Genomic DNA, 15254 nt, shown 5'->3' with positions numbered 1-15254 from the left:
GCTAGTAGAAGGCGATGAACAATATTGGAATAATTTGTCAGAAGAAGAGCTGCATAACATCGACAACATGATGGAAGCCTGAAGAGCTAGCTGTAAAATTAGCATAAGTTTAATAGCATAATATAAAATAATGTATTCCCAGACATAAATGTCAACATCTTTGTGGACCCCGCTGTAATGGCATAAGAGTAAATAAAGAAAAGTACTTGATCCATTATGGACCTTTCATACATAAAATGTCCTTATAATTAAGAATGAATAGTTTCAGACCCTTTTCGTTAAAACTCCCATAAATAAATAAATGCTTTTGGATAAACATCTGCTTTCTTGTTTTTGACTCATAATTTAAAAAAAAAAAAATTGTTAAGCAATTTTCGTAATCACGAACCGCACTTTAGAAAATGAGTGGTTTGAGTTACAATTGTTAAGAATAAAATATTTAAAGTTTGTTAAAGCAGAGAGTTGTTAGAGATAAAAAGTAAAACTGAATAGCTTGCTAGTTTAACAGAAGGTTTAGCGTTAGTCTTGGAAATACTCTAATTGCGTTATTGGCTTATGAAATCGCAAATATTGTACCCGCTATAAGTACTTCATCGGTACATGTTACACAAGTATTTTTACGGAGATTACCAATGGAAAATAATTTCCACCCGCTACCTTTTTCTTTCTGCACATCTGTGTTTTTTCTCGTCTTTTGATTCTCTTTTGATGGCCAGGACTTATTGTGCAGAAGAGAAAATGAGCAGACCGCACAACAATTCACGGTGCTCGTCCGTCGCTTAATATCTCGTTCCGGAAATCTCAGGTACATAATCGAAACATCAAGGGACGGATTGTTTATACTCAAAAAATGACCATTCATTCACGTATATTGATTTCTGAATACACCACTAAACATTCACTGCTCTAATTATTCAGAGAGCCAAAAACAAATTTGATATCATCTTTGTAAATCTCCTAACCCTTTCATAATTCCTACTGCTAGTGCTAACACAAAAAAAAATGAAAATACAAGAGATACATCGCGATCGTATAATAATTTACAGGCCAAAGATACAAAACACAGTACACTCGTCGTTATGGAGGGCGTAGAAATGAAAGAAAGAATTTAATCCGACTGGAGTACAGTAAGGTAATACGGATATCCCTGGCACGTCCCAGAAGACGACCTATCCCGATTTTCTTGATCATTAGAAAGTAAAAGATTCCAATGCAAAAGATAGCTCGACAGATCATATGTCCCGGGAGAGAATACACAAACTTGAAGAGGAATTTCAGTTCTTGACATGGGATCAAGTTGGACTCTAGTCGAGCTTGACCCGGACCAAATAAATGGGGAGACGCTCTCCACGGGAATTGACTTACTGGCCCGGGATCCAAGGGCATCGGAAGTCACTTTGATGTCAGTCACTGGTGAGAGGTCATGCCATCCATCTTGGTTGCCAGAAGACGTCGCAGGTAGAACTGGAGTTGCATCACTTAAATGATCGCTAGTACTGGAGTCCGAGGTGTTTATGCGTACAGATGCAACCACATCCGATGCGTTGTATACAGTCATGCTAAGATTTATTTCACAAAAAGAAGCAGAGAAGTTATGGTATAAGGTTCGAGGTCCGTCCACTAGCCATGATATAGGACTTGTGGTCGCAGTACTGTAAATTAAATGCCAAAATAGATGTCAGCCTAACATAATATTAAAACAAGAAACTACAAAGTTAAAGTAAAGAAAGCGAGAAAATATTCATCTTGAAACAAAACTTACCTGCAGTAACATGCATGATGAGAAAAAAGATGCGGTGGCTCAGAAACCTCAGGATTAATGTCATTCTTCAGAGGCCAGGAAATCAATATGAAGTCAACCGGATTAGTGTCTCCCTAATCCATACAAAAAGAAACGGGTCAAATTAAAATAATGCTGAGAAGCATCAACAGTGCACAAAAGCATAAGTTACTGGGTCATGACTTGTATATGTTCCGATGCATAAAATTTAGTTTCCCCTTCAACACATGGTGATTTACAAGTCAAAACAACCAAATCAAAGCGATGTGATGAGTAATAGTGAACCAAAAAAGATAGTTATATAGAGCAAGAATATATCAACCTTATCTAAAACTTCCTGGTGCAGTCTTTCAGAGCGGTGGAAATCTGCCAGGGGAGAGCTAGCTATATCAAAACGTGGTCCATTACTGCCCTGAGTACCCAATCTCAAATCAGTTCCCTGAAGTCGGGAATGGAAAGATTTCTCGTCTTCAGAAGTTGATGATTTCCCACAACTCTGAATCCAAAATTTCATTCATTAGAAAGAGAGAGGGGTGGGGTAGGGTAGGGGTGGAGAAATTCTGTAAAAAGATAGGACCACAGTTTCAGCATCTTCACGAACCTTGAGCCTGAAGAAGCATGACAATGCTTGATGAGGTGTTAAAGATTGTGAAGGAAAGATGGCATCAACAGGTTGAAGTAGTGAGATTTCCCATTGGTTCCCAACAGATGACAACTGATGAATTTGGAAACTTTCAGAGCTTGTCTTGTTGACAACATCCATGCGCACAAGAAACTCTTGCAATCTTGATGGACAAGGACTGATAAGGAATGACACGTCCAATGACGGCAATACCTGTGAAAATGAATGTTAATATTGATCATTGATATATTCAAATCAATATATTTGAAGATACTTCTTAGAAAAGTGGGTCAAATCAAGAAACTTTCACAATTGACAATGATCCACACACCTGCAAATTGTAATGCATGCGTAAAGTGCGAAATCTCATGGTGCTTGAAATATCACTCATCTCATAATATATTGTTATGTACAGGGAAATGTTCCCAGGAACAGCTGCCCGAAACCAAAGAGGCCACAATAATGGTGTTTCCCCTTGAATAATAGTGTCCTGAAGTACAGAAAAACATAAACATTAAACACTATAAGACCAGAAACTGGAAAATTACAGCTTCATAACAAACCATATAAAGATACAAATCGGGATAATTTGGATGCTGACCTCAGGAAATAGAAACAGGGCATGAGAAACATCATTAAGGTTAGCATGTTCAGCAGACTGATCAGAACTTTTCTTTTCTAAGCAAGCAGGAAACTCGGTGTTCAAACTTTCTCGCTTTCCAAGATTCAAGAATCTAGGATGACTAATATTCATTTTCAGATTCTGCAAGAATATCAGGCCATAACATATAAGCACATTAAACAGATTGTATGCATCAATTTATATGGTTAGTCCCTGCCTGACATAAAGGAAAGCTCGGGCTATATCTACTGTTCAAGACCATGAATGTAACAGTGTATAAGCATTAGCTCATGCAATGGCATCGAGTACATGACAATCCTGTATGGCAAAGCGATCAGGCAAAGTTCAAGCCGACCACCTATACTACATCCTTAACAATGAATAGCAAATAAACATTTCATAAAAGTTAATACAATGCAAGATACACTCACAAAAACATACACGAATAAACCAACTACCTGATTATACATTGAGACCATAAGTGAGTGCAATCGACCATACCTTCACAGCAAATTCAGATTTGTTCTTCAACTCCAACACAAGATGCCGTAAATCTCCTGTATATGCCCTTTTAGGTAGTGGATGAATGACACCCTCAAGCTTTGGTACACTCTGACACAGGAAAGAAGATAGTTAGAAGAAATGGATGCCCAAACATAGTCATTGCAGAATTCTGAAAGTGGAAAGAATAGGAGGTGGGGGCAAGCACCTTAACAACTGCAAACTTTAAATTATCACAATGAGGATGCTTCGCCTTCTGTATTTGCTTTCTGCATATCTTCTTCAAGGGGTTAGTGTCAAATTTATGGAAGCCAACAACAGAGCCTGACAATTTCCACTTTACACCAACAATCTGTAAAATGCCTTCTACTCTAGGAGTAACCGTTAGTTGCACCTGAAAGGAACAGGAACTGACAATAAGCAGAATTCAAGAAGTATAATAATGAATTTGTGAACAAGATATGTTTATAAAATGTGGCATGGGAAATAAGTTTGACTATACTTTTCAAACAGAAAGGATAACCACAGACATGTAAAATAGATCTCAAATAAGAAATAATGTCTTTGAAAAAATAAACAACTGAAGTTGGCACAATGCGCACAGGAAGTACACAGGAAAAAAAAGAAGGAAGAAAAGACGTTTAACGACATATAATAACAATTCAGCTCTATTTTTCTATCAGTACAAAGTTTCATATCAAGTTAGGAATGAGAAGTATAAAAACATTTATTAAATTTTAGTAGCATAACCACCTACTTTTGTCAGTTTCAATCACAAGCGACTTTCTATCATAAGCATGGATCAAGCAGACGCAAATTAATTCATACTCCAATGACTCCATAGACTAAGAAACATCAAAATATTTCTAGTACTATGTGATTCTAAAATTTTGCAAAAGGAAAGAAAAGGGTCATAATTACTTTAAATTTATGGATGATCTTATTACACTTCATTCTGCAATACTTTAACAACTCAAATGAAGTACTCACCACAATTGTTTCACCTCCTGCTAATGAAAAGTCAACATCAGACAAAGAAAATAAAGAACTCTCAAAGTTCACATCCCTGCAAAAATTAAGCAAACAAATCCACCTTAGCAGGTGCAAACATGATAAGAACCGAGATAGGGATATTGATATAGACAAGTAATGAATGTTTTCAAAGCCAAAGCGTAATTATCAAAGCATTTAAGAGTAAGCCTTAAGGACATAAAGTTCTACAACAAGAAATATACACTGGTTATGGTTAAGCCCCAAATAGGCTGACTTATTAAGCAGCCCATGGGGAAGCCTAAAATCCGGTAAAATCATGCAATAGTGAAGCCCACAAGCCCCACTCTAAGGCCCAAACTTAGCAAAGCCAAAACTCATTTTATAAACACAACAAACTGGTCCATATTAAAAACTAATAAAATATAAAAATCAACTAGTTGTGTAATATAAAGGCATGCAGACAGCCACGTGAATGATAATATTACTACAGGTTGATACAAGTCTTGCCAAAAGGAGAAGAGGAATGGAAACATGAGATTTCTCTCCAAAGGAACTCCTCAAACTTTCAGTGATTGTCTTGATTGAGAGCTTACAGAGTCAATTAAAGATAACTTTGGCTAGTAAGTATTCCCAGTAAAAAGAAAAACTATCCATCCATCAACAAAACAGCTCATGCCCAGTAATGCAAGAGAAGCCATTGATAAGATGCTGAAAGTAGTGGCCCAAAGGCATTTTAGAGTTGCATTGCACTCAGTGCCTCACCAATGCCTTTGACAATACTGAAAGCAATTATAAACAGCCATGTACACACCTATGAATTAAACTAGTAGATTCTCCATCCTGAATCTCCGCTAACGAGCTACTTGCATCTGCATCATCAAAAACTGATCAGCCAATGATTGTGAAATGTTCTTGCCAAGAATCAACTTGAAGAGTTAATTTGTGTTTCTGTGGGGTGGTTACCGGATTTCATTTCATCAGAGCCAGCAGAAAGCTCGCATAATAGGGAAACACTAGACAAGGGGAGGGGGATTTGCAACGGATTTTTTAATTCAATATCAACCCTGACAGCTTCTGCATATGGTAATGAAGAACAAAATATCAAGAAATGTATATCAACTGAGCGTATAATAGCCCTACAACATACTCTGTCTTCAATATCAATGAAAAGAAGGATGTGCATTAATCCTTAGAAGGATGCAATTTAATATATAAAGTACTAATCATGCAACTTCATATATTGTTCGTGTTCATACCTCCTGCAACACAAACATTTGACTCTTTGTACTTCTTTGGGATAAGCTTTGATTGTAACTCCAACCAATTAGTTCTGGCAGTGGACAAATTTGGAATCATTTCCTTCTCTAAGGAGACCCATATTCTTTCCTTGACACTTGCCTGGAATGTTTAGAAATACAACAATGCCAATTACAAGCCACAGTCTAAACCACCTTAAAGAATCATTCAAGAAAGTCCATTAGAAAGAAAAGCTTCTCATAAGCATCACATATAAGTTAAAAGGAATACAATAGGTATGATCGCATTATCGGCGGCTATGATCAAAACACAAATTACGTGAGTTTTCATGAGTAATTCATGCTCATTAGTACATCATACTATGTTTACCACATTGAATTTTCTGTACAGCACTCTCAAAATTCTTTTCTTGAAGTTCCCGAAATATCAGTACACAATTTGGTAAGGCTACAAAACAGAATATGTGTCCATAAAGAACAAACAGTTAATTTGTAAATCATTAATTTACCCAATCATGTTGTGTGTGTCGCAATACATTCATTGAAATGTTGTACAATGTTCTGCAAAAGCAGAACTCCAGCAGCAGCATAGGAAAACTAAAACAGTCACACATGTCAAAAGACATATTCAGGCAGTTTGGTTAGTTGTACAGAGTGGCAATCTCTACACTTAACAATTTGTAACCTCATTCAAAAACATTATGCACCCTGGGAATATATGCATTAACATGGAAAGCCCCTCGAGGTTTACAAGAGCTGGCATATTTCCAACTACTTCTGTTCCACTGAAATGTTGTAACAAAATTACTGAAACAGCAACATCCATATATTTTTTTCATAAGGGAGTACAACCCTTATTTCCAATAAGAACATCATCCTCATATTCTAAAACTAAACTTACCAGCCTACTAATAGCTCAAATGAGAGAAAGAAATAATAAAATTAGGAGGAAGTCGTCATTGAAAAAACAAGGAAACAGAGAGAAAAGGAGGAGGATTGAATAGAACATTTATAAGATAGAAAGGAAATACAACTTACAGCTGCAGATGATGCATAGGTCCGATGATCCTCAAAAATTACCCTAAGAGATGAAATATTGATCTCCGGCAATTGAAGCTTTGATACTTCAAATGTTTTCCCTGTTTTCTATATAATCCAAGAGAAACCTCAGTTAGTTTGCCGCAAAACCTAGCTGAAGTCATGTAGATTGCTTAAAAGTTTTTTAAGAAATTTTAATTGTTTAATCTAAAAAATATAACGTAAGCAAAAAGTGCAAAAAATAAAAGGGTGCCTTAACAGTCTACTAAATTTTGCTACAGAACTTGCTAAAACTTCCATACCAATTTGAATAGGTCAGTGGATGCCAGAGGGCCTAAGAAGTTATTATGTTTCCTGTCAGGATCATATTTAACTTTACAGAATTTGTGGGTGGAGAATCACCTAACATTGTAGCCCACCCTAGGTGGGGATAAGAAAAAAAGTCGTACACATGTTTTAAAAGTTCTAAAAATATGACATTAAAGTTAAACTCATTCTGAATGCAGGGTAATGAAAGTAAAAAGTCAAAGCCAAACCAGATTATACCTTGAGATCTGAAATGAAAGTTAATTTTTCCTTTTTTTTTCGAGCAAATACAAGTTACTTTTAGGGACCTTGCACTTTTTCCTTCTCCTCAATCAAGCATAGAATACAAAGGGTACTAGTGCTGACCTGAACAATTTGAAGGAAGTCTCTCAGGAATAACTCCTGCGTTTTCTTGGACTGATGACTACAGGCCAGGACCTCCATCACATGATTTGCTGCCAAATCATATAGCCCAAGAAGAGCATACCACCTAAATCACAGAAATTGTATGAAAAAACGCTACAGAATGTAAGAAAAGAAGCTGGCATACAAAACCACATACAAATTAAAGCCGCATCAAAGTCCATATAACTTACTGTCCAATATGGAAATGAACATGGTCTTTGATATGGCTCCACGTAGTTCCTGTATACACAGACATGGCACCTCTATATGTGCGAATTGCATGTTTGACCTGGATGGCTCAAGGCAAGAAATCTTTTAAAAAATGCAGCATTTATTAAGTTAAGTTGAATAACCTAAAGAATAGCTACCTGATCAGATTTCTTGTAACGGTCACCAGAAAGAACAAGATGAAATCCATATTTGTGCAACATAGGTGGTCTAGACAGCAAGTAACAATAAGACGCTTGCTCAAGCATTACAGCGGAATATAGTGGCTCCTAACAAAGAATTAGTCAGGAATAAGAAAAAAAATCCTCCTAACTGATTATATTGAAAAGGTAGCAGTAAGACCCTTGCTCAAGCATTATAGCACAATGTAGCAGCTCCAAAAAAAGAATTGGTCAGGACTCAGGAGTAAGAAAAATGTTCTCGTGGCTTATTAAATTGAAAAATAAGCAGTACCTCCGTACAAACACGGAAGTAAACAGTTGCAGCCTCTTTATACTGATGTCGTGCCTTCAACATCTCCACCCACCAAAGACCACACCTAGTTGCGTTTTGCTGGCTAGATGGTGCAACTTTCTGCTTGGATACCAAAAAAATGTGTAAGAAATTTGGAAGAGATAAACCAGAGGGAAAGATATGGGGGAGCAGCAAGTGGATATTATAATATAAGTCAACAGCCTCAAACATTTGCCAATTTAGCCAGTCGCTTTCCAGAAAAAAATGCAAAACAATCATGCAAATGCAAACCTGAGAATCTATCGAGCGAAAAAATGGAATTGTAATTGAAGTATGCAGCTTGTTGAGAATCTATTGGTTGCAAGGCCTTTTAAGAAAGATGAAACTTGTAAAGTTCTGTTTGACTATGGAAGGATAAGTCCCTTTGGTTGGGTGGGTTTTCCATGACAGCTTCTCAAGATTGTTGGCCTGTGACTAGAGACTAATCATCTAACAAAATATTTTGAATATTTTAAGAGTGGGGTTGTGATATGAACGCTAATGCCATTAAAATATGCTTGATTCCTAAAACTCCATTTGTTCAAGTCATGGACTACAGACCTACAATTTGGTTCACTAGTATCTACATGACCTTAGCTAAAGCTTTTATCCCTGAGATTGAGAGAGGCATTGGGTAATGTCATGTTATACCTATTCCTCAAGGGCTTTTGGCGTAGCAAACATGTTTCAGGGCTCGTTTGGTTTAAGGATTGGATTGGAAGGGCTAATTGTCTAAATTCAAGGCATATTAAAGGTAGATGAGAATGATTTTTCATTGTGAGGAGATTAGAAGAGGATTCAACGCAACGAAAACTTCTCCCATCTAATCCTGGGAGGATTAGAATGGATAACTTTTCTTCTTGGGTAATCCTTATCCTACCTCTAAGTTGGTCACAATTTTTTTAATTTCTTCTTTCAACATACCTTTCAAATGGTGTCTTATCTATTCCAATCCAATCATGCATACCAAACAAGGCCTTAATCTCAAACCAAACAGGAAAATAAAAAATATACATACTAAATAGGTAGTAAATGCGTTTTCCATGCAATACTCTGCATCCTTTCTTGACTGGTCTGACATGAAATATGCAAGCCCCATCATTTCCTGCAAGAACAAATGAAATAAGTGAGATTTGTTACACCATGGGAACATTCACACAACAAAATAAAGACCTTTTAGCCAAGAGAGAGAATCAAATGTAGGAATACATAAGCAGAGGGGTAAAATAAAAATCCAAAAAAGAATCCAGAAGCCATTAAACCCACCTGTACGCCAGCATAGCGTTTCCAGGCTTTGTCAAGCTTGTAATCTGTGGATATTAGGCGATAATTCGACAATGCAAGTTCATAATCACGTAGCATGAAGGCATAATCACCCAAAACTCTAATTTGGGATTCAATGGAGTTAAAGGTGTACCTAAAACATGGAATGTAAACTGCCTATTAGTAAAATAAAAGGATATAACAAAGAACACTAAGTAACAGAATAATAATGAAATAAAATTTATTGTACAGCATACGTAGGGCCACTGGGAGAATCCACCACATCATCTTTTCCTTTTCTCCACCATAGATTTTTTATTTGGTTCCTAAAACCTTTCCTTGTTGCAGCAACCTGAAAACCACAGAATCAGACATAATATAGTTTTACACATTTAAGTGTGCAAATACTGAAAGTAAAAATAAAGAAAGGATTGGACCAATTGTACACTGGAAAGTAAAGTACTCAGAAACTGAAGGAAATATTGTCAAGATACATGCCTGCTGATTGAGCAAACGTATTTTTTGCTCCATGTAGGGAATAATGTGTTTAGTTGATAAATCTTGCATCAGGTCTTTCATCTGTCCCAGTTTGTACAAATTGGATATCATGGCAAAAATTCTGACGTCAGCAGAAAATTTTAATTATCAACCTAACATAGGATTATAAGAACATTTGATAGTGAGCAACAAAAAGTACTTTACCCCATTAATATCCTCAATATTAAGGAAGCAACGAAGCGGTTGACTAGGTAAATCTTCAAATTTCTGTTCATAAAATACACAAGCATAGAGCCTCAGCTATACTTCGTCTAACAATTTTATATAACAATACCATCAGATAAACCTACAGAAAAGTAAGGCAGAACAAGGTAAAAACAGAGGACTTCAGAATAGCTTACATAAAGCACCCAGGGATAATCTTGATGTTCAACCACACCATCTTGAGAAGAATTAATGCATAGTAACTGACAGTCAGAGCCAAAAGTGCTCCTCATTTCAGTTAAAATTTTAGTTGCCCTGCAAAAAGAATAAGAATCCAACAATATCAATTTTCCATTGTTGTCAACTTTGATTATCTAAAGTTACTATTTCTATTAGACTTCATCCAAATACAAGATTTTTTTAAAAAATAAGAGAAGAAATAAGTACAAGGAAATAGAAACAAAATATCCAAAAACAAGAAGGCCACAATAAAAGATCCTATTGTTTCTTTCCATCCAAAGAGTTCACAAAATTGCCAAACATGACATCACCACAAAATTCAAACTTTCATTTGAACTAACTCCAATATGAGACTCCCCGAATAAGGAGTAGCAATCTCTAGGCAGCACACCCACAATCCCAAACACCTAAAGCAACATCCCCCCCCCCCCCCCCCAAAATATGAGTGATAAAGGACAATGCAGGAAGATATGACCAATACACTCTGCATCTCTAAGGCAAAAAGGCACCAATGAGACAGTCTTTTTTGGACTATGATGTACACCTCCAAGACAAACTTCTACCAAGATCTACTCATATTCCATTCCCCACCACCAACTTGAACCCCAACTATAAATAAGGAACTGAACAATCCTTTTTTTACTATAAAGAAACGAGTGTATTAATATCACAGGAAGGAAATAAACAAAGAGGTTAGTCAAGAAGGTCAAACCAGATCACAGAAAACAATCAGGACTTAAAAAGCTAAAACATAGAAACACCAGCACAAACAGCTGGAAAAACACCTAAGACTTTCAACAATCCTTCACTAATTATATTGCAGAAAACACTTATAAATGACAGAACAAAACCATGAATCCTACTTATGAGAAGATCATCCATTTCCCTAAGAGAGGACCGCCTACGCTGAAGGTTTCAAACCTCTATCCTTTAGAAAATCTCTCAAGGATTTTGTTAGCTTGTTGGGAGTCTGAATATAGACATGAAATTGGTAGGAATAGTATATAAGACTGACTGCATGAGCATGAGGCTACAACCTCTAGGCAAACACTGACATTCCCAGAATTTTTACAATTGATAAAGGTCGTACCCAGTGCACAAGGCTCCCGCTTTACGCAGGGTCTGGGAGAGGTGAATGTCGGCTAGCCTTACCTCCATTTATGGAGAGGCTGCTCCCAAGTCTCGAACCCGAGACCTACCGCTCATGGGCGAAGGCACTTGCCATCGCACCAAGTGCGACCTCTAGAATTTTTACAATTGATAATCCCAGAATTTCAGAAAGCATGGATTACACTCCAAAGGGAGCCCAAGATAAATCAAAACCACCCACTAGCTTTGCACCTCAGACCCAAACCAGGGACACCCTTATCCTGAATATGGATATCCACCATAACACTCTAGCACATCTTGATTATGAGGCTCAATAATTCTAATAAAGTTAATAAGAACTAAGAAGACTACTTGGATTATCAACGTTGTCTTACCTTGTTTCAACTACATGTACCTTGACGGTATGAAAATACCCCTTAGTTCCTTACCTCCCTATATTTACTAAATTCGGTCAAATATGTACACGAATTAATTTGCTAAGTTCTGACCAAAAGTTATAAAAAATTTAGGGCCATGCAGATTCTTTATTTGCTTTTTAACATGATTAGAGGGCCAGAAAGGTAAATACTTCTCTAAAGGGCCATCTTGTTTATCATGCACTAGTAAATAATGCTTCAAAATCTTTGGGTCCATTGCCCCATTAGTAAGAAGGGAGGGCAACTTCTTGGTGTTAAAGAGGTCAACAAATCTGTTGATAGGTTGATCATCCTTTGAAGAAACTACAACGAGACCTGCAAGTAAAGCCAAACAATAAAGTTACAACTGAACCCAACCAATACCCCAAAAAGAAAACAGCATTTTGAGAACTATGATTCTATGACTACGGCATCGACCAGACTTTTTGAGCTTTGTCATTAAAATTGTAACTAGATAGGCAAAAGAATAGGTTCTTTATAAGTTTCAACACCTTACATGCCACAGGATGATCAAAAGCTTCATGGTCTGAAAAAGAGACGCTATGCACAAGCACTTTGTTGAAAAACTGAAACCATGATGGTAGAACTTCAGATTCCGATACTGCAAAGGAAAGCCATAATCATTGTTAAAGCTGTAGATCTGGGTAAAAAAGAATTCATTTCAATTTCAATTATACAAGTACCACAGGTGCATAGAATAGCCTAAGAAAGATAATTGCTCAGTCCATTTCATAAATTTTAAAAATAAGAATAAATGAAATTAGTTAGGTACAACACAACTCCCTTGAGAGCTGAATGACAACCACGGATCTATATAAGGAATATTACTTACTGGATAATGCATTATCAATCTGAGGCAGGTCTGAGCACAATTCAGAAAGATCTTTATCCGCCGCCTGGTTTATGACTTGTTTCAACCTCTCTTTTGCTACCTAGGTGAAGTTAAACAATATATCTCAGGCTCTGACAGTTGGGCATCCAATAGGAAATTAACCTTTAACTATAAAACTGCATGTGCAAAACAGATCTAATATTCAAACACCAAAACCCACCTAAACTCCAACAGGATACTTTTTTTTTTCTCCTTTTGTTTCACTGAGAAACATGTCATTATGGACAGAGCAACACGAAGTACATAATAGATTGAACTGACCAACGAGGAACATTTAAACATTTAACAAGTCGAACTTCTAATTGTTTCAACTTGAACTTATGTATCTTCCTAATGCTTACTCTGTATACTAAATATCTAACAATTATAGTCCTTTTTTCCCTTTTCCCTTTCCCATCTCTCGGTAAATGTCCGTGCTTTCAAAATCAAGTCAGATGTTTATATGGGCCAGCCTAGTAGGCTACTAATATCCACTAGTCAAATTAGTAGCCCAGAAAAATTGAGCGAAAATAGCTCAAATTTTGACGCTTTCGCATATCTATTATCCGGGATTTCAACTAACTCACACAATCCTACTCCAACTGAAGTGAAGGTTCGTACTTTCCCAAGTTTTAATGAAAATCCTAAACTCCAATTTTTATCAGTTCCCACATTTTCACAGCAACCAAACAGCACAATCGAAAAATTACCTCCAAATTCGGTTGCCGAATATCCGATTCATAAAACAACCGCAATCCGAACTTCTGAAGCCTGTAGGGTTGATCACTCGCAGTCCGCACAGGCACTGCACCGAAACCGAAACACAAAAATCTTAATTTCCACTCAAATTCCACCCTCAGTAACCCTAACACACACGCACACGCACACGCACACACATACATATATATAAATGCACAAATTAGTAGGGAAGTGAGAAATAAGCGGGCGGTGTTCACCGTCGATGTTGTTGAAGACGCAGAAGGGCTTGAGTATTTGGACTAAGGTGAGGCCGTTCTTGATGCAGGCTTCTTCGACGAGGGGCGTACGGAGCACCATGACAATGGGAGTGATCTCCTCCAATAGCATTCTGCCAAGTGGCGTATTCGCCGGATCCACCATTTCTCTGGAAATGCGCGGTGGAATTGGTGACGGCGACTCGGGGTGAATGACGGGACTGAGTCACTCACCGGGTCGATGCGGGTCGGGGTGAGTCAGGCGGGGGTTTGGCTCGCTCAGATCCCGGGCGTCAATGGAAGATCGCAGAAGAGCGCTTCTGGCAAATGAAATCTGCATACAGAACCCAGAAGAGCTAGGACGACTTCGTTTTGTTGTATGTACTGTTCTAATGAGCTTTTGCTCTCCCTTTTTGTTTTTTTAGGAAAATGGTTTAAAAACTTTAAAGACAAATCAATAGTACCTGTATTGATTTTTTTTAGTGTAAAAATATGATTTTTCATTAAAATGAACATTATCGGAAGTTTTTCGTTAAACTATCTTCTTTTTTTTCCGGTATTTGGGTCATGCAATTCTTGGGCTTATTGGGCTTGTCGGTGGGGAAGCCCATATGTTGATTTTTATTTTATTTTTTTAGACCTACCGAACTATGTGAATAAAACTCAAAATTTAGATTATAAATCTCCCAAACTTGCTCTAACTCGTGGGCCAAATATGAGTTTTAACCTAAAATTCATTTTTGGGGCAAATTTAGTCTAGTAGGCCTATCCACCATATATGTGTATTTTTTTTATTTTATATTATAATTTATTGATCTAACCGTTATGATTTAATATGATCAAATTTAATAGTATAAAAAATGATCTAGTGGTCCAAATTTAAATTTAATGTCTGAAATAATTAAAAATAGATTCTTTCATATGTTTCATATTCTTTCATAGTGTTCCACAAGTTTCAAGGTGTCGGTTTAGTGATTTTTCAATCGGAATCTAAATATTTTTAGTTTAAAATATTCATAAAATTAATTTATATAGTCTACATAATATTTTTTATTAAAAAGTTACTTGAAGAAAAACAGTATCCTAAATTCATTTTTTTATAACCTCGGACTAAAAGTTTAACCCATAAAGGTTGAAGCAGAAAAAATTGTTTCTAGGTTAAAACTTCAAACCTAAATCTTTTGGGTTAAAAATTAGGAAAACTAATGAAAAGGGCTTGAAAACTTTGAGTTTTAATGATAAGGACAAAATAAAGGGTAAATTGAATAGTACCATGATTGACTTTTTAGTGTAAAAATGTGGTTTTTCGTTAAAGTGAACAGTACCGGGTGTTTTTCGTTAAAGTTCTTTTAAAAATTTTACGTTTTAACGCAATGTTGGAGATGGTCTCTGTTTTATTTAAACATCATAACATGATGAAATGAGTGGGGTTTCTTCTCAATTTACTACATAGCCA

General features: G+C 36.6%; 1 protein-coding gene across 4 annotated transcripts; it reads right to left on the bottom strand.

Moving 5' to 3' along the window:
• Positions 1–833: 833 nt before the first annotated feature.
• Positions 834–14169, bottom strand: LOC126600819 (uncharacterized). Of its 4 annotated transcripts, none has more exons than XM_050267473.1 (28): positions 13802–14169; positions 13556–13650; positions 12807–12906; positions 12471–12575; positions 12127–12289; positions 10406–10523; positions 10209–10271; positions 10005–10085; positions 9764–9858; positions 9510–9660; positions 9262–9348; positions 8205–8324; positions 7892–8020; positions 7715–7812; positions 7485–7608; positions 6813–6920; positions 5775–5916; positions 5482–5592; positions 5330–5402; positions 4516–4591; positions 3734–3919; positions 3526–3636; positions 3004–3165; positions 2734–2892; positions 2382–2615; positions 2103–2276; positions 1763–1875; positions 834–1652 (listed from the first exon to the last, which is right to left on the bottom strand). In XM_050267473.1, the coding sequence occupies exons 1-28, from the start codon at positions 13962–13964 to the stop codon at positions 1109–1111; spliced, it is 3885 nt and encodes a 1294-aa protein (XP_050123430.1). In that variant the 5' UTR covers positions 13965–14169; the 3' UTR covers positions 834–1108. The 4 variants fall into 4 exon arrangements, with proteins under 4 accessions (XP_050123430.1, XP_050123431.1, XP_050123432.1 ...); XM_050267474.1 differs by having other exon boundaries at positions 5330–5387; XM_050267475.1 differs by lacking the exons at positions 12807–12906; positions 13556–13650; positions 13802–14169 and having other exon boundaries at positions 12466–12575.
• Positions 14170–15254: the final 1085 nt, after the last annotated feature.

This window comes from Malus sylvestris, chromosome 14, assembly GCF_916048215.2.
Source record: "Malus sylvestris chromosome 14, drMalSylv7.2, whole genome shotgun sequence".
In the NCBI taxonomy this organism is placed as follows: domain Eukaryota; kingdom Viridiplantae; phylum Streptophyta; class Magnoliopsida; order Rosales; family Rosaceae; genus Malus; species Malus sylvestris.
Note: the sequence above shows the minus strand (reverse complement) of the source record. Positions and strands in the feature narration are given on the sequence as shown.